The 23,885-nt window shown below is 38.1% G+C and overlaps 1 protein-coding gene across 1 annotated transcript in view; it reads left to right on the top strand.

Moving 5' to 3' along the window:
* The window catches only part of ENOX1 (ecto-NOX disulfide-thiol exchanger 1), a gene marked incomplete at its 3' end in the record, with an annotated part of 137,633 nt that overhangs the window by 71,774 nt on the left and 41,974 nt on the right, over positions 1–23,885 (top strand). The window contains exons 6-7 of the mRNA XM_079549340.1: positions 1,824–1,930; positions 5,352–5,469. Coding sequence (XP_079405466.1) covers positions 1,824–1,930; positions 5,352–5,469 — 225 coding nt within the window. The remainder of the gene's footprint in view (positions 1–1,823; positions 1,931–5,351; positions 5,470–23,885) is intronic.

A 23,885-nucleotide genomic window follows, 5' to 3' on the forward strand; every position in this document is an offset into this window, starting at 1 on the left:
CTTCAGCATTTTCATTCTTTTGAAATTAATTGAAAAATGTACACTGCCTTACTTTGTTGATGCATCCACCTCCACTCCAAGCAAATTCTAATACGCTGAAATTATCATATCTCCAACTGAAACTCATAGGGATCACAAATGGATCAGATCATCACAGCAGTTTTGAAGCAACACAGCAGTTTTGAAGCAACTTTGCTAGTATAAAACATATAAAATTTAGTTTTAATAGAAGACGTACTTCTGTATCTTTAGAAGTTAATTAAGTAACCCAGAAGATTGCAAACAAAATCTTCCGTTGTATGGCACTCTAGAATCATTTAGGTTGGAAAAAACCCTTACGATTATCACATCTGACTGTCATCTAACAATACCAAGGCCACCACTAAAACATGTCCTTTAGTACCACATCCACACATTTCTTAAATACCACCAGGGCTGAGGACTCTACCTCTTCCCTGGGAAGCCTGTTCAAATGCCTAACCACCCTAACCATAAAGTTCTTCCTAATAACCAGTCTAAAAATCTCCTGGTGCAATTTAAGGCAATTTCCTTGTATCCTATCACTCAATAAGTGAGAAAAGATACCAGCCTTCACTTTGCTACCACCTCCTGAATCTGGAAGCAACCTGCATAGAGGTAAAAAAGAATAAAATAAATGAATGTGATTAATTTCCAGAAGTAGAAGTGAAAGATCTATCACTGACTTACAAAGTAAGCTCACCATTTTAGGAATAATAGATTGTTATGTATAGCAGTATCTTTCACATCTCTGATTTGAGGAGTGAAGGAGAGAAGACAGCAGTCAACTCGGTGAGAGACCAGATCAGAAGTCATTACAGCACTCTGCTACTTTCTCCTTCAATGAAGGAGGGGAGAAGGAGGCATTGCAAGCAAAGCATTACAAGAGTGAAAAATATTTCAGCCCAAGAATCCAGAGGTCTTGTAGTAAACTGTGCCAAGATCAAGGCAACTTACATCTCAGCCAAATCTTTTTGAGGCAGGTCACTGTTTTGGAAGGACAACATTGCTTGTAACTGATGTGAACAGAAATACAAGAGCTGGGAGAAGAGGTTCTTGTTTTGGATGAAGAAGCAGTTAAAAACTTAAGTATCTTCATCATCATTGACAACTGCCCTATAAAATGATGTCTGGCTTCAGAATGAATTCATTAGAGTTGAATGAGGGAAGCCCATTTCACATATCTTCCTTGAAAGCAGAAAATTGTAATGATTCATATATATAAAAAGAGTACACCATGGACGTGAGAGGAAATGAGCTAGCACAGGTGAGCTTCTATATATTCAATAAAAGAGAAGTAGCAGCTGCTGTTACACATGTAGCATTTAAACATGATTTAGCCCTTCCTACCTGCTGGCAAATTCCCACTGTCCCACATTTGAGAGCAGATCCTGCTTATTTTTCATGCTTTCATTTGCACATCCTACTCATCTACAGGCAGCTGGGGATTACATGTCAGGTTTAAGCCCTGAGTTTCATGCCTATAGTCACATGACTATAGCCACACATATAAAGGCACATGACTGCACAGAAAATAATTGCAGACATCACTGGGAAGCAGCTGCATGCATGTTCTTTGGTACGTGGTTATAAGTTGTGTAGACTAAAGTTGTGGAGACAGACTTGAAGGGAGACATCTCCAACATTGATAAAATGTAAGTACAAAAGACACATCATTGGATGGATATTGATGATGTTGTTTCAGTAATGACATCATCCATAGACTCCTAGTGTCTTTGCTTTGCTTCTCTATAGTGATCACAACATAAATTGCTTGTCTTGTTTGACTTCCTTGTTCACCAAAGTTGAGCAGATTGTCGCCGTTTTCAACGCTTCTACCAGACAAAAAGCTTGGGACCATTTCTCGAAAGCCCAGCGAAAGAACATAGACATTTGGCGAAAGCATTCTGAGGTTGGTGATTTTATTATTACTTTCTATCCATCATCTCACAGCTGGATTGACACAGAACGAGTGTGATTGTAGCTGGACATAGTGTATTCAGCAATATTTACAGCTGCCATTTTAGCTGTTAATCAACTGGCCGTTTTACAATCTCATCTACAGTATGAATTGTTCCCATTGCTCTCATAAGGATAACAGTCATTAAATAATGCTAAGACAGAGAGCAGTGTGTTTTTATTTTTCATGCAAGATTTGGGAGATCGTTGGAGGAATATGTTTACTATCTAAAATAATGAACTGAAGTAGTGAAATTAGTAATGCTATTTTCAACTAAGAAGAGAATTAAGAATTATTAAAGAAAAACATCTTTTTAGGAGTCATCGTGATCTGGTTTCTAAAAGAGGATTCTGTAGCACAGATTTTTTTCTGGTTGTACCATCACATGGTCATCCTAAGATAACTTTGCCAGAAAATAATGTAAGAGAATTTCTTAAATAAAATCTTGATCATATTCAGTCCAGAATTACGACATACTCCTTCCCATTTGTTTTATATTTTTCTTTACTAAAATAGATAAATCATTTGTATTGATTCTAAATATATTGCTTGCAAAGAAAAGAGTGTAAATGCAATCATGATGCCACACAGAGTTAGCAATGTGGGAACATGCATGTGTGACTGTCATAAGCATGAGCAGAGGAATTGGGACTCAAACTCTCGTTGCTACAAGTGGCTGCAAGGGAAGCAACAGACCTCATCCTATGTTTTGGTCATCCAGCTTTGTTTTTTAATTCAGTATATACGCTATGAACCTGTATTTTAAAAAGTAAGTACCGCTGTCTTTGTTTTCTTTCTTTCTTTCTTCTTTTTTTTTTATTTTTTTTTTTAAATATGAGCCATTCACACGCAGTTGGCTTACCTTCACATAATACAGTATGTCGATTATTAGTATCACAGTCCTCTAAATGATTTTTCTCTGTCTCAAAATAAAAACTTTAGAAGGTAAGGCGCACTTATTTAATTATTTTGTAGTACACTTGGAAAATGAGTGTTGTACACTTAGTTTGAGAAACACTAAGTGCTGTGATATAAATCATTTGGATAACATTTTAAGTGCCCATTAACTAATGCTAAATTACAGTTGAATACCAATGGCACTAAATGTAACATCCACATGAATACCAAATGAATTCTTTATTATCGGCGCTATTATGGTGAATACCAAATGACTTCACAATAATGGGACACTTAAAATAAAATGTTAGCATAATTTATTGGTACAAACTGTATTTTGCATTTTGTTCACAATATTTCATAAAAGTAGTGGTTAAAGCCTTGGTTTAATTGGAAGCTGGGAAGTTGGGAGCTGATATTTGTCTTATCTTTCTGAAAGGTATGAAAATTATGATTTGTTAGTTTATTTCAATTATGTTAAGACTATCCCTTCTTAAACTTACTTTCTATAAAGGGATATGGTGTATCATTGATTTGCTGACTACAAAATAAAGCAAATTGACAAACAAACAAATGTTTAATGGAAGAAAATGTTTAAGAGTTGATCTTTCTAGAAATGCTGACTTACTACTTGCTTTTTCAAGTATTATTGCCTTTTGTTTTTCTAAAAAGGAGAATAGGATAATAAAAGCAATTCAAAAACATACAAAGTCTCTCAGTAAATCAATATGTTTTAGAAATGCCTTTTTTTTCAGATGTGAAATATGATGGAAATGTACCAAATTACAGCTTTGATTTAGCTTTGATTATCTGCTGATTTGCTAATTACCTGATCACCTTCCCTTTTTTTCAGACTTTGGGAAAGCTTTACTAGAAAGCCGAGCACAAAGCAAACAGTTATGCACTTTAGTATTCTCCATGGAAAATTATTGGCTTTACAAATAGTGTAGAAATTGAGGCACCAAGGCCAGTTGTTTCCTCTTCAGGAGGGAACAAAGGGGAGGGAACCTTTTGTCTGCTCATGTATGTAGCCAGTATTCCCCCACCCCCCAAAAAAAAGTGCAGGTGGCATTTTCTAATGAAAAAATAATCTTGCTAATTTCTTCCAGACGTGTCATCTATCGGGTGAGATACTGATTGACCATTTCAGTCTGTTGAGTTGGTTTTTTTTTTCAAATCTGAAATCACTTTGATGTAGAACGCCCACTAATTAGTCTCCTTGCCTTTGCTGCGATTAACGGGCATGTATACATTTATCAGAGTATTTGAGGTCTCCTGATGAACCGTGGGCACAGCTCAAGGGAAACGCCTTTTCTTTTTCACACAGTCCCTCACTGATGGCTTATTGTTAATTGCAAGGAGCTGTGGTTGGGCTCTTCAATTCCATTTCCTTCTGTTTTGTGCCTCTTCCTTGTTTTGAAGATTTCAAACCACCTCTTTGGGAATTAGGCTCTTTGTTGGCAGAAAAATTAGCTGTCTGCAGGCTGAAAAGGCCTACACTAATCACGGTGCATCATCCCCATGTTACACCTGACAGGATTATTAGGACAAAATAGAGTTCTCTCAATCTTCTCAGCGCTGCCTTTAAAAGGCCAGCCAATGCACCAATGCCAGCCTTTCTGCTGGGAACAAAGACTGTCTAGACTCCCACAAAGCCCTCACGTCTGATGATCCTTTCCCCAAGGAGACACGCACTGGCTTCCTGCTGCCTGCCCTTGTGGCAGTCACCTACATACCAAGTAGTTGTCTCCCATCATGATGCAGAAACTTTCAGGACGGTGATGTCAGGCTGAGTCTTTCAAACCCAAGGCAATCTGGGCATTGGGGGATGAAGGAGAGACTGCTTTGGTCAGCATTAAAAACCTAAAATATAGGATGCTCCATCACCACTGACTGCTCCCAGTTGCCCATACGGCCAGTGGGGAGAACTAGGCAGTTTTAGAGTGCAGTTAATCTGATTTTTGATAGTTACGTGATGGATGTGAATTGCCCAAAGTGCTTGGGCTTTTTACATTTCTGTGAAGGATGTATGTAGGAACAAGTTTTAGTGGAGAAACCTACATTTGACCAGAAGAATCCTTCCCCAAGTGATAGTGAAAAGCAAGAATTAGAATTCTTTATACCTTAAGAAGGCCGACAATTTCTCTATCAATCAGACTAATTCATACCAGTTTTAAGCACTATCTCTGCTGCTAAAACATTCCTCTGTGTTTTGTTGAACTAAATAAAGAGCACCTGACATGAAGACTCACTTTCTCTCTCGTTTTGCCCAAGTGTTACCTTTTATAAGTTCTATTCTTCCTTGTGAAGAATTCTTCATGATACTGTTCTTATAAATATTCACAGGCAACTAGGTAACGTTACAATAACAAAGTATGTATAATCAAAAATCAGAGCAGTTTTAAAAACAGATACTACTGATAAAGTGGTGACTTTATGGAAGTTAATACTGACAAAAGATCATTTTGGATTTTAGGAGCTCCGAAATGCTCACAGCGAACAGCTCATGGGAATCCGCCGGGAAGAGGAGATGGAAATGTCTGATGATGACAGTGGTGACAATCCCAGTAAAAAGCTGAGAGTAGATGATTCAGGTAAAGCCTAAATCCCACTATAATGTCTCCAAGTACATACAGCTGTTGTTTTAAAAGCAAACAAAAACTTACATCTGAGAAGTGACAAATTAATAGCTGATTGTATAAAACATTATTTTAAATCCTCATAAACTAGTTGTCTGAATGGTACAAGCTGTCTCTATGAGGTTTCTCTTGCCTGCTATGATATACAGTGATGAAAACTCTCTAATTCTGCCCATGGCTGAAAGTATCATGTGTCTTTAGCACACTGTTTGCAATCCTGCATAATACAGTTTTATTCCATGGTTGCCAAAACTAACTTACTATGGAACCACTGAAGTTCTATTACAGTCAGTATTCTCTAAGCCTTACCATTCCTAGCAGTAAGTACACAGCCTCTCTAACAAATACACTATACAATTTTAACTGTGTTTTGTGAAATTGAATTTAAACAGTACATATTTTGCAATACAGTACTGTGTACTGCATTAATCTGATATGTACTAGATGGCTATCATGAAAGAAAGAACCATGGTGCTTGTAATATTTGGAAAGCAGAGCAACTTTTTCAGCCTCTTATGAGTATACCCAAGATATCCAGTGTGTACACTCAGAGTTGGCTCACTAAATTACTGGTAACATGATCTGGATGGAACCTTTGCTTGTTTTCTTAACATTGGCTGATGAAGTTGGGAGTAGCTAGCAGGAAACTTATCTTCAGAAAGAAAATTTACAGAAGCTGAAGCCAAAGCAAAACTGTGAACTGCTAGCTAGCAGTGAGTTTTACAGAAGGTGAAGAAGGAGAAAGTAGTAAAGAAAGAAACCTTGAGTCTGAAGAGGACAAGTTTGGTCTATACTTTTATGTGTAGAAGGTCTATACTACTATATGTAGGCACCATATTCAGAAAGGAAAGAATATCATCCCTTCAATGAGTTGAAGTGTTCATAGACAAACTGACTCCTCAAAATACTGTGTGGTGAGTTCAAATGTCTCCAGAATTAAAGACTGAAGAAAGGACCATCATTCTAGCGAATGAAGTTTTACTGAAGTATTTCTCTTGAAGGGAGAACTAATGTTTTTTTCTGAAAGAAAAAATGCATCAATAAAACCTCTAATAGGCAGCCTTCGTTTTTGCTTGTTTTACTATGTGGATTTGGAATTTCTAGAGACCATTAGTGTGAAGCTGTGACAGTGGGTATCTGCAGGCAGGGCACTGCTAGCAATCAGAGATTGTTTTGAATGTCTTATCATTTTACCTTGACTATGTTCAATCTTGTAGAGAGCAGTCACTAGAATTAACAACAGAAAGATAGAGTCAGGAATACAAACAGCTTGTGCTCCAGAAAAGGAGTAATGATGTTTTGAATTGTCATACTTATCAGTTCAGCTTGGTTTAACATATGCATGCCTAGGGCTGAGTACGCAGGTCATTCTTTTTGCCTCTGATTAATGACATCACAAATGAGAAAGCATGTTTGTTTTTCTTCTATAAAAAGGGACATTTCTGTCAAACATCTTGATATCTGAGATTTCTACTGTGTACCAAACTACTTCCATTTATTTGTATTGTTATAACGTGGCACTTGACACCACTCAGTGATGAGTGATGCAAACTAAATCAAAATTTGGCAGTGAATCCACTTGAGTACTTGTCCATCATTGTCCATTCTACCATTAATCATCCTCTTGATCTTAGTGGAGATGATCCAGCCTGCTGTATACATACAGTACTCCAGTTCTAAAATTATGTTTTATAGCTTTCTTCTAACATTCCACTCTCAAGTCAAGCATGTAGGTTTGATTCATTTGCCACTGACAATATGAGGAATTTGAAGTTTTTGTATATAAAATATGGACAAATGAAAAGAAAGTGAGAGAAGGGCATTTATTTTTCATTTTTATGTACAGTATTTTTTAAATTATTATTGGTGTTAGCTTTCTTTTCTTCCAGAATCACTCCTTTTTATCACTGGAGTGGCTATTTCTATTCATAGCCACCTCTGTTTTACAAAGAATGTCTTTTATTAGGAGTCTTTCATGACAAAGAAACAATCCTGCACGATGAGAAAACACTGTCACTTTCCTTATTTTTAATCCCTTCTCTTATAATGTTTGCCTAAACAGTTAACCATGGGGAGGGCAGAGCTTGAGTAACACAAGGAGTATATTGTCTCTCTTCAATTCAAGGACAGAATGTAACATAAATGCTTAAAAGACTAAATCCAAAAATATCTGAAGCAACCAGACATGATGAATTGATTTGGATAATTCCAGACTTTTGGACTGCCTGTTCTGCCATCCAAAGGATTTTCCTGTGGAGTTTACTTTTCAGCCTGGCCAATGCATTTCATCACCTACTTGAAAGTAGAAAGAATACCTCTGGGAGGTTACCATTCCGAAATCCACAACAGGTGACAGACATTCCCCCTGACTCCCACAGTGGTGTCAGATCTTTTTTTCATCAATTCACCTAACTAAATCACGGGTCTGTGAAGGTATAATTTCAAATTAATTCAACAAATCAGACTGGTTCCTAGGACCTCATTCTGTCTTACTGAAGTCTATAGTTTCAGCAGTCCTCCAGTGTAATTTTTTCTGTTACTCAAGCCTTTTTCATTCAGAAATAGCACCACATCTACAGGCATTTTTAGATACTGTGGTGCTGAGCGTTTCACGGCTCCTCACTGCAAATTCCAGGTATTTGAGACAAATGATGAAAAAGCTGTTAGTAAAAGTGGTTTGTGTCCTTTTTTTCAAGTTGTGGAAGGTATTAAGTCTTGCAGTATAGCAATTTGTGTTGTCTGTTAGAAATCTGCATATTGTTTGTTTGGGAAAATTCAGGCTTGCTACTTGCTTGAGGCAATAGGGAATAGATGAAGAGGGACTTGTTGCAAGGTTCATCACTCCATTCTAGACTTGAATCCTCTACTGGAACAGGCTGTCCAGAGATGTGGTGGATGTCCTGCCATTAAAGACACTCAAGACCAGGCTGGATAGGGCTCTCAGCAACCTAATGTAGCTGTAGATGTCCATGTTCATTGCAGGGGAGTAGGACTAGATGACCCCTGGAGGTCCCTTCCAACTCAAAGGATTCTGTTTCTATGATTCTACTTTCATTTGCCAATTGCTCTTCTCCTACTTGTGAACCTGATTTGCTGATATCTTTGGCTCAGCAGCACAGCTGGAATAAGAACTGGGACCTTTGGTCTCCTGGACCTGTCTTCCATCCTCCAGTATACAGGACAGGGCTGCCTCCTGCACAAAAATCTTCTGCTCTTCCTGATATTTTACAGGTCATTCTCCTTTGGGCTAGTTGATACTCTACTCTAGCATGTACAAGTTAAATCTTCAGTCAAAGTGAAGGCATCACTACCTGCTAGTTCGGTTGGATAGCATCTCAAACAGATGCCAGACCCCCCTAAACACTCCAGAGAATAGGGAAAACAATAAGTTAGCTGAGCCAGCATACATGCCTAATCACAGGAATCCCTCCCTCTTGATTTACAGACCAAAGATTATTTCCTTTATGAGAAAAGATGGCAAAAGGCTGACCTGAAAGTAAGTGAATCTGTTCTGTGGGCACAGCTATTCCTTCAGAACAATGGTTGTTTTTTTTTCAAAATTCAGTCCTTGAACAGTGATTTTTCTGCGTTGTGGATTCTATAGTTTAAAGGGACAAGAGGATTGCTAAAGTTGGGAGATTGCTAAGAAAAAAAGAAATGATGATTGGCAACTCAGTTAATACATTTGAAAGTCAAGGTGCAGCTACTGAAGCGTTATATCTGTGGAAAAAATGAGATTCTGTGCTGAAGTCTAGAGGATGTAGGAAAATCTTTAGAACGATCAGGATTTATGGATGCTTCATCTCCCACCTGCTGGCACTGGGAGTAAGGATCCACATGTAAAAGCTTCCAAAGTAATTTTAAGAATTAGTGAAGTGAAGCTGCATGTTGTAGGAAAGAGCTGAAGTTTGGTTTATACCTAGAAGTCACCTGTAATTTTATTTTTAAGGGGAGATGGGTTAATCTCTTGCTTTTGCAGTTCTCTGTGATGCACTATTAATTCGAACAACTCCAGCTGCAGTGAGAGATGGCAGCCAGCACCAGGGGAAAGGAAGGAACACGTGGTGCTTGCAAAGGAACACAGGAAAGATGGAACAGAGATTCCAGAGCCATTGGCCAAGTCCCAGTTCTGCTACAGAATTCACGCCAGGACAAATCAATGTATGCATAGTATCTCAGTATCAAGTGGAGGCAAGGATACTTCCTTTAATTCCCCCACTGGCTGTCTTGTCTGCATGGATGATAAACACCTCAGAATAGGGCTGTCTCCAGCCAAATATTTGGAACAGCCCACCCTTTAGGGCCCGGGAACATTTCATTCCATTGTATTACCTGATGATGCATCTGAGCCAGAAGTGGCCCAAAAGGCCAGCAGTATCCTGGGCTGCATCCAAAGAGGAGTGGCCAGCAGGGAAAGGGAGGGGATTCTCCCTCTCTGTTCTGCCGTCATGAGGTCTATTTTTGCATCCAGGCCTGGCATCCCCAGCTCAAGAAAGATGTGAAGCTGTTGGGGCAAGTCCAGAGGAGGACCACAGAGATGGTCAGAGGGCTGGAGCACCTCTCCTTTGAAGAAAGGCTGAGGGAGTTGGTCTTCTTCAGCTTGAAGAAGAGGCCTCGTTTCTTTATTTCTTGAAGGCAGCTAATAAGCAGGAGGGGGACTGGCTCTTTACATGGTTTGATAGTGATAGGACAAGGGGGAATGGTTTTAAACTAAAATAGGAGAGATTTAGGTTATATGGTGGAGGAAATTTTTTACTCAGAGGATGGTGAGGCTCTGGCACAAGCTGCTCAGAGAAGCTGTGGATGCCCCACCCCTGGAACCATTCAAGGCCAGGTTGGATGGGGCCTTGAGCAGCCTAATCTGGCAGGTGGCAACTCTGTCCACAGCAGGGAGTTGGAACGAAATGATCTTCGAGGTCTTCTCCAACTTTAGCCATTCTATGAGTCTATGATTCTATGATCTTAATAATGTACTTCCCCTGGTGATCGCATGCAAATAATAAATTGTAGATTAATCAGCATATGCCCAGTTTGGATACACAAGATAAGCACTGCCTTCCAATTCAGGCCAGCTGAGACTTTCTTGTCAGGATAGTGAAACATACCTAGGCAGGTGCCAAGTTTAGACACGACAGCTCTTGACATCTTGGACAGTAGCCTGTATCTTAAAGTACTCCTCTGAGCCGATCCTTGCTCTTTGCAACATCAGTGGAGTTAGTTGCCATAGGAGACAGTGAGGATGGCAGGCAGTCCATCTGGCAAGAGAGCCTAAGTCCTTGTGAAAGTCAAGATGTGACAATTGCACCTTGTGCATGCAGCATAAGACAGGCTTTATAGTATTGTCCTGAAGTCTATCCTGGAAGTTGCAAGCCTGGCAAGTTTTCAAGGAAAGCCTGAAACAACACCAAAGTGATCTGCTTGGTGCTTATTCATCCTTTTTTTTTTTTCTTTTTTTTTTTTCCCCTGCAATTTAATCTTCTTTTGCTTTCTTTAAGTCTTGTTTGAATGCAGAGATGCACACATGTGATGGAAACTATGCTTTATAGCAGGATTAAGCTAGTAGGAAAGCTCACTACAATCTTTTTACAACTTGGAATAGAAATCACTGAGCCCCCCAGCTGTGTGGAGCTGAGCTTTGCTCTTCCTTTCCCTCTGCCTGACCTGGTGTCATGATGAATTTCATGTCAGGTCTTTGTCTTCCTACTGATTCCACAATCAGGTTGTTCACCCTTTCCTTTCTTGTAAACCTAGTCCTTTATGTGGTTTTGGAGGGGTGGGGAGCTTTTTTTTTTTTTTTTTTTGGCCTGTTTTCATGGGAGTTATTGTTCTAAACAAAAGTCTGACATTTTTTTCTGTCATTACTTCTCCATTTAACAGCTTTTTAACACAGATTTTCTGAAAGCAATCCTGATATTTAGCAAGCCCATAATTTCCTTGTCTTCCTTTTAAACATTTATTGATAAAGATAATGTAAAATAGCAAGATTTATTTACTTTAAAAATTAATGGGCTGGCATTGGTTTATTCTTCAGATAAATCAAAACTCTTTCAAAGCCATTAGCAGCTGATGCCATAATCAGCCCTATGGCAATAAGCATACAAAGACTTACACGAGGAAAATGAAACCTGTAAGCAAAATCTGCCAACTAGGTTTTATAAGTTGTCTCAAAAAGAAAATAATTTAGGTCTGAAAAAACAAATTGTGACCATGCAGATGCAATCCCCCTCTCTGGTCAGAGAAAACAGCTGAATAACCCTTTCTGGGCTCTGTGATTGGCATAACTTCCCTGTGAATGGCAATGCTCTGGAGACCACAGAAACAATCAGCTTTACTCCCTGGGACCATCAGAGATGAACTCTAGAAAGCAGCACAAAATGATTACTCCCTTAATGCAAGGATAGTCTGCTCTAGTGCCTTTCCCAGCATGCCAGTTCAAAGCTGTCATCATGAGGCAGACTCCAATATTGTACTTTAAAATGCATTCTGATTTTCCCATCTCTTTTACAAAAATTGGCTGAAATTCAGGAAGCATGTACTTAGGGGCTTAATTTTGTGCCTCCACTTTTAAGTCCATTTGGTTATGCTACTTGTAGCATAACTACATTTGTTAATTCTACTTGTGCAGCTGAATTTAGCAGAAATGTTGTGAGTCAAGTCTGGAGACAGAAACACAGAACCATTAAGGCTGGAAAAAAACACTAAGATCATATAGTCCAACCATCTCCCTATCCCCACCATGCCCACTAACCATGCCCTCCATGCCACATCTACACTGTTCTTGAATATCTCCAGGGATGGAGATGCCACCACTTCCCTGGGCAGCCTCTTCCAGTGCCTGGGCACTCTTTTGGATAGTAGCTTTTTCCTAATATCCAACCCGAACCTCCCCTGGTGCAACTTGAGGCCATTATCTCTTGTCCCCCTCCCTAAATGGGAGAAGAGTCCAACCTCACCTCATCACAACCTCCTTTCAGGGAGTTGCAGAGAGTTGCCAAGCCTGTCTGCCCCAGGGAACAGGGCAGGCAGCCTCTTCCTCTCCCAGGCACTGGGTCAACCCATTGGCTTTGGGAACCCAGCATTGAAGGGGTTACCAACCTAACATTCCATTTTTGGAGGAAATAGACACTTGAAAGACACTCCCCTGATAAGGGTTTTAGGAGGATGTCCCGTTAACTACAAAACAAGTCTGTTGTGCTTTGATGCTTTTCAACTGCCAGAAATACTATTATCTAGATTACATTTTCTTATGTTTTCTGGGTATTTTGTACTGATAAGGTTTTATGCAGGATCATTACATATGAGAATAGATTTAATCCTGTTTTTAGCAAGCTTTAAGGACACTGAGGGATTATTTATGTAATAAGATGCAAAGTTGCTATGGAAAATGCTATAGCAACCTAACATCTTCACAAAACCAAGCAGCCACTTGTGACAGCAATCTAAATTTACATTTATTTTAGTGTCATTTTATTGACATTCTTAGTATCTCATTTTGACAGCATGTTAAAATATGTTTTGCATTCATGCTAGAACAAAATTAACAGCATGTTGTTGGAACGAAGATGATGTCTATAATTTTTTGAGATAATTTTAGCATATTTCATTTTGTGTAAATAGCATTAAAATAGTAGTGCAAAGAAGTTTGGGTGTATCCCCTCTGTAATACAGCAAACAACATGCATTGAAAGTAATTTCATGAGTCAATGAAAGCTGAACTGTTTTTATTTATTTGCTTGATATCTGAATGAAAATATTTTTAAGAAAAAAATGATTTTGTTATCAGAATTTATTTCAAATCCTATATCTTTTATTATAACTTTCCCTTTTCAGGATACAGGCTATAATTTTTCATTAGGCTTCATAAAGCAGGGCATCATTTCTGAATGCGTACACTTGCAGTTTGGTAGGGAATTGCATTACTTGAATGGGACTTTTCTAAAACACAGAATAACAGTGTGCATTGCCCTGTAGGAGGTTAAATAAGAAAGGAAGGGAAAAACAAACACAAAGCACCAAAACAGGCTGAATTCTGTCCTGTGCTCATTGCAGTTAATAGTGAGACTCCCATTGACTTCAATGGGAGCAGAAGCAAGCTCTGTATATTGATTTTCTCCAACCCCTTCTATTAAGAATCTTGAAGTGTGGCTGTAACATTGTTGAAGTGGGATGTTGGCAGCAAAATCAATAAAAGACAGTATTAGAGCATATGCTGTTTTCAGCTTCCTCACAATCTGATATAGCTGGTATTAGCATCCTTTTCCAAATTACACTTCATGCGTTCTATAAAGTGACCTTCCTTATAGTGCCCTCTCCAATATACAGCTTTTGTGCTCTTACTCATGTATTTAGCCTTCAAGAGCATGAGACCTATTCATAATAGTGAAGATTGTTGGTTCTGAAGAGAACACGAACAGATTTCTTCATGAGTGATTTCACGGGGCTCACAGCCTAAACTCTATTTCTGATCTCTTATGAAAGATCATTTATATTATTGTTTGAACTAAGTTCATGGTTTGGGGGTTTATTAATAATGCTGGCCTTCATGCCCTGTTGTTTTAAGGAACCTTTTCCACTCCAGCAAATTAGAGACAGTTGTAAGTGTTGCTTGAGTTGGAGATGTTGTTACCTTCTTATCCACTTACCTTCTTAATCCATGAAACATTAGACTTTGCTAAGGTACCAGAAGAGATAATAATCAAAAAGCAGAACCTTTTCCCGCAGCAGTACAAGCTTCTAAGCTCAGAATTACCTTTTTGGGGAGCATCCTTATGTCATGAGACATGTAAGGCTGGCTGAACTTTCCAAAACATTAAAAGCTTCCTTTTCAAATTATGCAATTTCTCAGACCCTATGCATCCAGCAGAATGGCAGTCTGTGATGTGGTTGCATGCCAGGAGGTAAAAGCCCACCCGGAAGGGCTTGTTGCTTCAAGCCAGCTCACCACAGAAATTTGCAAAATTACAACAGGCTAACTAGTGCTGTTTTACTTTGAGGAATGAATATTAGATTCAGAGGAATTTTGTGATATCCTGCTCTTTGGTTTTGTCTTAAAGACTATCTCATGAAAATCAGCTTCTCAACTAGTGTCACATATCCATAGTGTAGCATTTTTATGAGCAGTATGTTGAAGATTCAGTTCTGATTAGAGGTGAGTGATTTTTAGTCTTACTCAGTTTTACATTAACAGCAGAGGGAAGAGAAAACAAAGAAAAGCCATCTTGTACATGGAATGACTGACTCAAGAATTAGATAGCATACCATTTTATATCACTTCTCCACTAGTTCAAACATGTGACTCATTGAATACTGGTTTACCAAAGAAGGAAAATTTGTGTCTATGTGGTTTAAGGGAAAGTGTTTTTCCTCTTCCCCTTCCCTTCCCTTCCCTTCCCTTCCCTTCCCTTCCCTTCCCTTCCCTTCCCTTCCCTTCCCTTCCCTTCCCTTCCCTTCCCTTCCCTTCCCTTCCCTTCCCTTCCCTTCCCTTCCCTTCCCTTCCCTTCCCTTCCCTTCCCTTCCCTTCATTTTCCAAATTAGGAGTGCTAATTTCTATGTAATTTTTTTACCTTTCAGTGGGAGGATAGCTTGCTGTCATTTTGCTTATTTAGTCAGTTCTCCATATATTCATTGCATATCAAGATGTTACTTAGGCACAATAATGTGCTAAGCATGCATTTGAAGCACTACTGTACCAGTTATTGTTGAATGCTTCTACAATTGATAAGAGTATCTTATATGTCATCCAGGGATCTCTCTGAAAAGTTTCTTCATTGCTTCTTTTTCATGTGTCAGCTACAGACAATATTCACTCATAAATTTGTCTTTTGAGTTTTGGAGACAAGTGTGTGCTTTCAGCAGCTGAGGAAGAGCATGAGAAAAAATAATACCTCTCCCCATGTTGTTCTGTTATCACATAGTTGTCTGTCTCATGTTTTGTTGATGGGTTTTGAGATGCCTGTGCTGTTAGACCTTGATCCCACAAGCTTACTGCCTGCGGCTCAGTGTTTGCACTCACCTTCTGCTCAACACCCACACATATGAAGTCCTAAGCAGTGGCTTACACAGAAAGTCTGTTACAGGGAGTATTTTACTGTTGTTTCTTTAAAGTTTTAAACTTCTTGCAAGTTTCAAAAAAAGTCTCTTTCTGGAAGGACTGCACGTAGCACCAATCCCTCTAGAACCCTGCCATCTGTAAGCTCACAACACGTTTTATTCTACAGTAGCTGAGAAAATGCCTACTAAACATGTTAAGTTCCAGAGAAGCACAGTAGCCTGCTTCAGTTTGTAGGTACTGAGTGTGTTGAAGTCAGTATGGAGGGGAGAAAGGTGGTATTTACTTGTAGATGTAATTCTTCTGCATCGTCTTCCATTCTCATAAGGGATAAGTCACTCAGAAAAAAATACCTGTGAATGTGACAATCAAGAAATTCCAAGCTTCTTGGAATTCTTAGAAAGGGTAAAAATATTCTCATATTTAAGATCCATTTTTCTTCTGATACTAAAGTCACAGAGAAATTATTACAGCACTACACACTTTTAAAGAAAAATTAGCTCTGCATTCTAATCCAGTACAAGGTCAGAGAGGTAGCAGGATAAATACTCTCCCACAGCTTAAGGCACAATAGAATTTTTAACAAAGGTTGTTGATCCTCACATTTGTAAAGAGCACTTTGCATTTACGATCAGAATTTGCCTACCATAAATCAGAGCAATTCAATGAACTGCAGTCACCAAAAGCAGTCAGATCAGCCCTTTCTTATCCTAATGGACACGACAAATTGAGAGATCCACAGGAACACTGTCAGGTTTGTTTCCAAACAGGTTTGTTCCCTGAAATTACGGTGTCTTCATATTTATTCATCCTACAGATATTTTTGTTCAAGTTGTCTCAGTGGTGTTGGACCTGAATGCAATTCCTAGTTTAAATGTCAACAGTAGCAGTACAGTTATGTATCCTATTAAGGCCAGTTTTTATTTTTTAAATCTGAATGAAATTATGACCAATTAAGTTGATCCCTAATAAATAACCATTGGTAACCTACCTATACAGAGATTTACCTATATATAGTGATGTTGAGTATCCCAGGCAATCTGTATATCACATGTACACACCTACATAAAATCAATTTTTGACATCTACATAATGTTAACATAGAATGCGTGAAACACTAAGCTTTCATCAACATATCTTGTGTGATCCAATTTTCAGAAGTCCATACCTCCAGGTGCAAGGCACCATAAAAACAAGTAGTGAGGTAGGTCATCAATGCCACTTTGCATCTTCCCAGTAACCAACACTTTTCTTATTTAAGAAAGCCTATCCCTTCTCTCTTGAGACTGGAAGCTTATCTGTCATTTTTAGTGTTACACAAACAGTCATTTCTTGAAAATTATTGATTAGAGGAAAAATTCACTTCTTTGCTGGCATCCATAAAACATAGCACCTGCTGAACTGTCTTAATTTCTCGACTAGAAAAGAAAGAAAAAAAGTAAATGCAGAACCTCTAAAAGAGAATCAGCTCTCAAACATATTTAACCAAGACAATGCTGTTTTGTTTTTTTTTTTCCAAGCAGCTATTGGTAAACACAAAGCATAAGTATCAAAGTTATACCTCCACATTTTCTTAGGATTACTTGAGTCTTATGACTCTAGTTCAAGAGGATAACCAAGTAGGAAAGACAATGCACCAGGTCCCAGCCAACAGTCCACCTACATCAGTGTGTGGTTCTTCTCTCTGCTCTGCCCTCTAAGTGTGTATCACGTCTACTGGGCTTAGTACATATCATGGGTGGCAATAGAAGAAATGTGTCCCAAAAAGGAGAGGAGACAGAAGATCTTTGGTCTTCACAGGTGACCTGGAGAAATTGGTCTCAACAGGGCAGACTAACTAATGTCTGTCAAAATTCCATTTCCAAGTTACATAGATGCCAGTACTCCAAAGAAATGCTGTCAAGCAAAATAGACCTAAAATGTGACAAGTTTTAATACTTTTGTAATAAGGTGGCCTCTTCCAAATTCTAACCATGCATTTCAGTAATGTGATGTGACATCTTTTTAGAAATAGTTCAAAGTACTTAATGCTGCACTTTACCTGTGACTAAACTGGTAAGAGAACTGGAGAATATACTGCAAAGTAAGTATGAGTGAGAGCAGAGAAAAATATCGAGAAATGTCAGGCAAGTAGAAAGTACAAGTGGACAAAGGTTTAGTGTTGGAGGAGGAAATGAACTGAGCTGAACCAGTGCAGAGGAAAAAGGAGGAAAGTATGAAGAAAGGGGTAGAAAGATGAGTTAAAGCAGATTAGTCGCATCGTTTTTAAGGCCTTTGAGAAAGTCAGTTCATTCTTCCGATCTCCTGAGCCACTTGTAAAACTGTAATAAGTAATCTGCATCTCTTTCCTAGGTCTGGCTGAAACAGTGAGATGGATTTCCCTTGAGTTTTGAGCTAAAAGTCAGAGTTGGGGAGAACACAGTGAAATACAGAGAGACGGTGCTGATCCACAGTCTAGAAAGTCTGGAAGCTGCTAATCCAGAAGCTCTCAGCTAATAATCTCTCTAAGGCTCTAAATAAAATGTCAGATATCATGAGACTCATCATAGCAGCACAGGAACTGGCAGCACCACTCCCTGGAGTATTATTAATCCACCTCAGAACCAGCATTTGCATGTTACTTTTTGCACGCTTCTTTGCTAGTTTTGTTATTACACCCATCTGGTCTGTAATGTGCCCTCCTTCTCTCTCTACACCTTCTTTGCTATTTGCAAAAAGACATGCTTCATTACACAAAAAAATAATAAGCCTTCATAAATTGCTTAGTAAGCCACGTGTGCTTTAAACCTTGAAAAGAGCAGCGCTATTGCAGAAGTCTGGTAAGCAGGATTAAGTTTTGTAAACTGAGAAAATCTCTATTCATAGAAATGCTTTGGTTTCTCAAATGTTACATCTGTGTGTCGTAGATGGGATGGATAAAATTGCCATTAAATTATGGTAGAATTTTTCTTTTTTTTATCCCTTTTTTTTTTTTGGCAGCATCCTACTGTTTACTAATTGTTCGCCAGCAAGACTTATGTGAATAGGGAGTCTGAAAATAATTCTCATGAGTATTCAGTTTGAACATCTGGCATCATCATGAATGTAACGGGTATAATGAGTTTCTCCACATTGAATGTAAGCAGCATGGTGAAGAAAGGATGCTGAAGCAACTGCACCTGAATAAAGGTTTTTTTAAAAAGTAAATCTCCCTCCCAGTGTGTGGGTCTTAACTCCCACTAACATTAATGGCAACGACCCCTCCACATATAGGATAATTAGTGCCTTTGCAGTTTGAATTTGCAGTTTCTGAGACATTCAAATGAAGTGTGCCTAACATTAGGAAAAATAAGGAAGTTCCTTGTTTGGTTGCACTATGTCTGAAGGGGAAAGAAAAAAATGGTCCATGGCTAGAATAATTTATAATTGCCCCAAATTATTTATTTTTAAACCATTCTAATTTTGTTTTCAGAGTTTATTCAGGCTAGTTCGCTACCTACTTTCAAGTTTTAACCAAAGGGGTTATTTAAAAAAGCCGAGTGACATAATTTATTTTCATATAAACACAGGATAACAATGAAAGAGGCGTATGTTAAAGAATGCAATATAGGAATAGTGTTGCTTTTATTTGGTAATATCAGACATACTTCTGTGCACTCATTGTTGACATCTGAATGCCAGTGGTTAGTGAACTAGAGTTACTGTGGAGAGGAGAGGAGAGGAGAGGAGAGGAGAGGAGAGGAGAGGAGAGGAGAGGAGAGGAGAGGAGAGGAGAGGAGAGGAGAGGAGAGGAGAGGAGAGGAGAGGAGAGGAGAGGAGAGGAGAGGAGAGGAGAGGAGAGGAGAGGAGAGGAGAGGAGAGGAGAGGAGAGGAGAGGAGAGGAGAGGAGAGGAGAGGAGAGGAGAGGAGAGGAGAGGAGAGGAGAGGAGAGGAGAGGAGAGGAGAGGAGAGGAGGCTTTACATATTCCCTTCAAGTACTGGAAGTCCTTGATATATTATATTGAACCAATATCCAAAAATTTTCATGTTAACATACAACATACCATAGAATCATAGAATCAGTTACGTTGGAAAAGACCTTCAGGATCAAGTCCAACCACAGAGTTGTTTCCTACAAATCAAGAGGTGGCTACAAATACTGCTCAAACAGGAAGGACCCCCTGGCATTTCAATTTCTTAGTATTTGGGCTACTTGAGACTAGTTTGTGCCTTCTGAAAGAACCTGAGATCCTGAAGACAGCTAAGGAAGAGTCAAAAGCTGTCTTTGCTAGGATGACTGTAAAATTATTTAAAGTTTTTCTTGTTTTTTCCCATGCAACATCTCCTTCATATATAATAATAATAAAAAAAAAAAGAAAAAAAAAGAAAAAAAAAGATGCAATTATGGTTGCCTTCAGGCAGGAGAAAGAAACAGACAAATCCTCCTTAATGAAATATAGCGGTTGCATTGATGTTTAGATTCAAGAGATTCTTCTGTTTAGAGGGTATGATGATCTACACTGACATTCATTTCTATTTAAAGATTTTCTCCAGCACAGAACTGTAAAGACCAAGAATTTTTAGTACCTTTCAGATATCTGTACAGCATGTAGAGAAAGGCTTATATAAGAGTTCATACTATTATCTTCAAATCTTGAAACGCTGTTTTACTACAGAATCACAGGGTATCAGCTAAGATCTTCCATGCTCACTATCTGCTAAGACTACCTTCCTTACTAATGACAACTGACATACCTCATGACCTCCCAGATCCTCCGAAATCGTTTTCCCTTGCTGACTTTCCCCTAGTTATAATGCTTCACAGTTCACTTGTTTGAAAAACAAGCAAGCTAGATAGAAGCCAAGGATAACGTCTATTGTATGTATTTATGGTTGTGAACTCTATGTCCTTATTTCTCTCCTCTTGTACTTGTTTAGTCCTTCAAACTGAAAATTCTTTGAACTAGTAGAGTAGAAGCGGTTTCTGACAAGTTGGGTTTTTTTTATGTTGTGTTTTTTGGTTTGTTTGTTCTGGGTGTTTTTTTTTTTTAGACACAGCGAATGCTCTGCAATGGAATTGGTGCAGGCAAAAAAAATTACCGTAACAACAGCCATCATTTTGACAGTTCTTGATGTTATTCTTGTTGATGCTATCAAAAGGAGCATCATATCATTTTAAACCCCATTTTCATGTCAGGAAATTAAGATCATGGTATTAGTAGAACTCAGGTGGAAGGAAAACTTGGGTATATGCTCTTCATCTGTTTTCATGACACTGTTTTGGTACATTGGCAAAAGTTCCAAAACCCTGAGAATTTCTGCTAAAGAGGTTAGACTAAAAGTCTTAAATAAATAAAAAGTTGTCAGTTTTATAATCCATTTCTTTAGAAGTACCTATAAGAAAGAAAAAATATGTGTAGGAAAACTTCTGCTAGCAGATCATAGGGAAGTATATGCTCTTGAATTTACAAGTTACTTTTCTGTTGTTGCCATTGCTTGGTCATTTGTTTTTCAGATATTAATTCCAGACTGCTGCAGATCCTGAAGATAAGCTACTGCCTATGAATTTCAACCAGGAGTGTTTTCCATATGTGAATTAGTAGTCTGTCATTAATATTAAACGTAGTGTTATAAATGTTATTAATGCCCAGGTATGTGTTAATAAAATTGCTAGAAATGTATTAATTATCCCCAAGTTCTGCAATAACTATAAACATATAAAAACAGAGGCTTGAGATGTTCAGTTTATTTCCTGGCCACTACGTGAGTTATAAAATACTACGATTATTTGTAATTACAATTATATTCACTGTGTAGACTTACCCTACCTCGTCTTCCATGGGCAGCTACTATGCAGGAGGTTAGATATAACCACAGAAAACTAGATGAAAGTAAATGGCACAAGTTGGTGCTGCTGATAAAAAAAAAAAAGCACATACCTAACAGCGTCTGAAATAGATGACCTAGAAAAGTATTTTTTTTTTTTCTGAGACATCAGTCTGAGACATTTTTAATACATCTTGAGACTTCAGAGTATTTCTGTATTTCAGTCACTTTTTTTTTTTTTTTTTTTTTTTTTAAATCCAGAATATTTTTTTTGCTTTGGGTCTAATCTGGATCCACTGCATGTAACCAGTGTTGGCCATAACGCTGTTGCTGTGGCACTGCTGCCTCAGAACAAGCAAATCACACTAACCTCTTAGATGTCTTCAAGATATTGATGAGAAGGCTTCCCCACTTACATATGTCTGATCTTCCCCTAGCTGATTCTCTGAGACTGACAGGTATCCGTTTGTGTCCCCCCATGAAAATGCTATAAAGCGCATGTTGGGCTGGTTGCCAGCTGTGTCTGTTCAGGTACAAATATTCTCTTCTGCTTGCATTACGGGCAGTTATTTGGGATTCTTGTCAGAGTTTTCTTTTGATCTAGCTTCCTTCTATATCGTGCTTCTGTAAAGGCTTTCACTTTAATTGTCTTTTATCCTAAGAAGCTTTCTAGTGTGTCTCAGTGAGGGGTTCTGTAGATGAGTATCAGAACTACCAAACTTAAAATGGAATCAGAAGTTGCAGTGGGATGAGTTAAGTAAACCTCTTAAGCAAAAAATACACCCCTTGGCTTTATCAATGAAATTATAGAAAAAAATAATTCTGCACAAATGAGAAAAATATTTACTTTTTAAAATGCAGATTCCATTATCTCCAAAAATTCTCCGTAAATTTTACTTTAGTATTCAATGAGGTGTTCTTCAGTATGCATAAAATGTAAGCAAACTGCTCTATTTGGGATAACTGTGTTGAATCCAGAATGATTTTAATTCACTAAAATATAAATAACTTAAAATTACGGTTATGATGTGCAAACAAAAAGAATCTTTTTGATTGTGTTTCAGAGTTACGCAGTGCTGAATGAGATGGAGCCCCTGGCGTCTACCAGATGTCTTTCTTTGACTTATGCTCTATTTGATGACTTTTTTACTAACCGCTTTATTCACATTAGGAACAGAGCTTTTTGTAGCTTAAAATTAAATAACAAAAGAACTGTGTGTATGAACATCATATAGTTAATGGTTTAATCTAAAAATAATTCATCAGAAAGCTTGTGACAGTGTAGAATTCTATTATACTGCTACTGTATGGGTTGCATCCTCCTTATTTAAGGACTTCTACCTTGGACTCTTTCTTTAGTTGCTTACTGTGAATGGCTAAGAACAGCACTAGATTGTATAATAATTTTGATAAGATTTTGGATGCATTAGGAATTCTGCCTAATATCACAAACTGATCTCTGCTATATTCTTCTTCACACATTTCAGGTTGTTTGAGATATTTCCCTTTTCTCTTAACATATGCTGTTACCTCTTCCAAACACAGCCTTTATTCTTCTAGGATCTGAAATATAGGTTGATGGGGCACCATCCTTGTGTGGGACTTCTTGGTAGTACAGTAATCTAATTATTAATATAGATCTTAATATGGCATTCTAAAATAATTTTAAAATAATAAAATAATGACATTTGTTGGTGCAACTGAATTTTTAGCAGTAAAAAAGCTGTTTTGCGTTTCTAAAGGAAAAACAAGCTTTTGCTTCTGAAGCTCATAAAGAGTGCAATTTGGAAGAGTGATTTTTTAAATCCTAACAAGTTCATCACCTATAGGTGATTTTCACAATCTGTAGAAGACTTTTGCGTTTTCCCTACTTTAATGCATCTGTAGAAGACAGAAGTGCCGTCCTCAGCCCCACTCAATAGCCTGAATTTACCTATGTGGGAAAAAATATGTTCTCCATCTGGGCCATGATGAGGCCAAGAAAATGCACCACAGCAGCTTCTCCAGTTAAAGCAGTCTAAAGCTCAACTAAATCTGGGTTTCTGGCTGGAATTGAGTATTGTAAAAAATGCAGTTCTTTGACTGGGGACAGTCCAATTGGTGGGAGGAAGACAATACAAATGGCTGCCATTTTATTTAATTACTTTCCTCTGGACACTGCAAAGACAAGCTGTATTTTCAAGTAATTTAGTTCAAATCCATTACATAAATCAAAGAATAAAATTTTAATATAAGCTTTTGATATAAGTTTTTGTTAGACTGAGGTTTTTATTTGCTCAGACTCTATTTTAGGCATAGCTTGTTGGCTCATAAAAAAAAAAAAAAAAAAAGATTTCATCCTCTTATTTGCCCATTGGACTCATCATTGTAATTTCTTGAGGGTATATTTTGTCACAGAAGGATGATTACATGCTTTTCAGAACAATTTAATTTGATGTAACAATACTGTAACTCTTACTAAATCTTCCAGAGATACTTCGTAGAATATCCAAATTAAGTGCAATAACCAGTCCATGCCTATATTTTAATAATGGCTAAT

Source organism: Tetrao urogallus, assembly GCF_951394365.1.
Source record: "Tetrao urogallus genome assembly, chromosome: 1".
NCBI lineage: Eukaryota > Metazoa > Chordata > Aves > Galliformes > Phasianidae > Tetrao > Tetrao urogallus.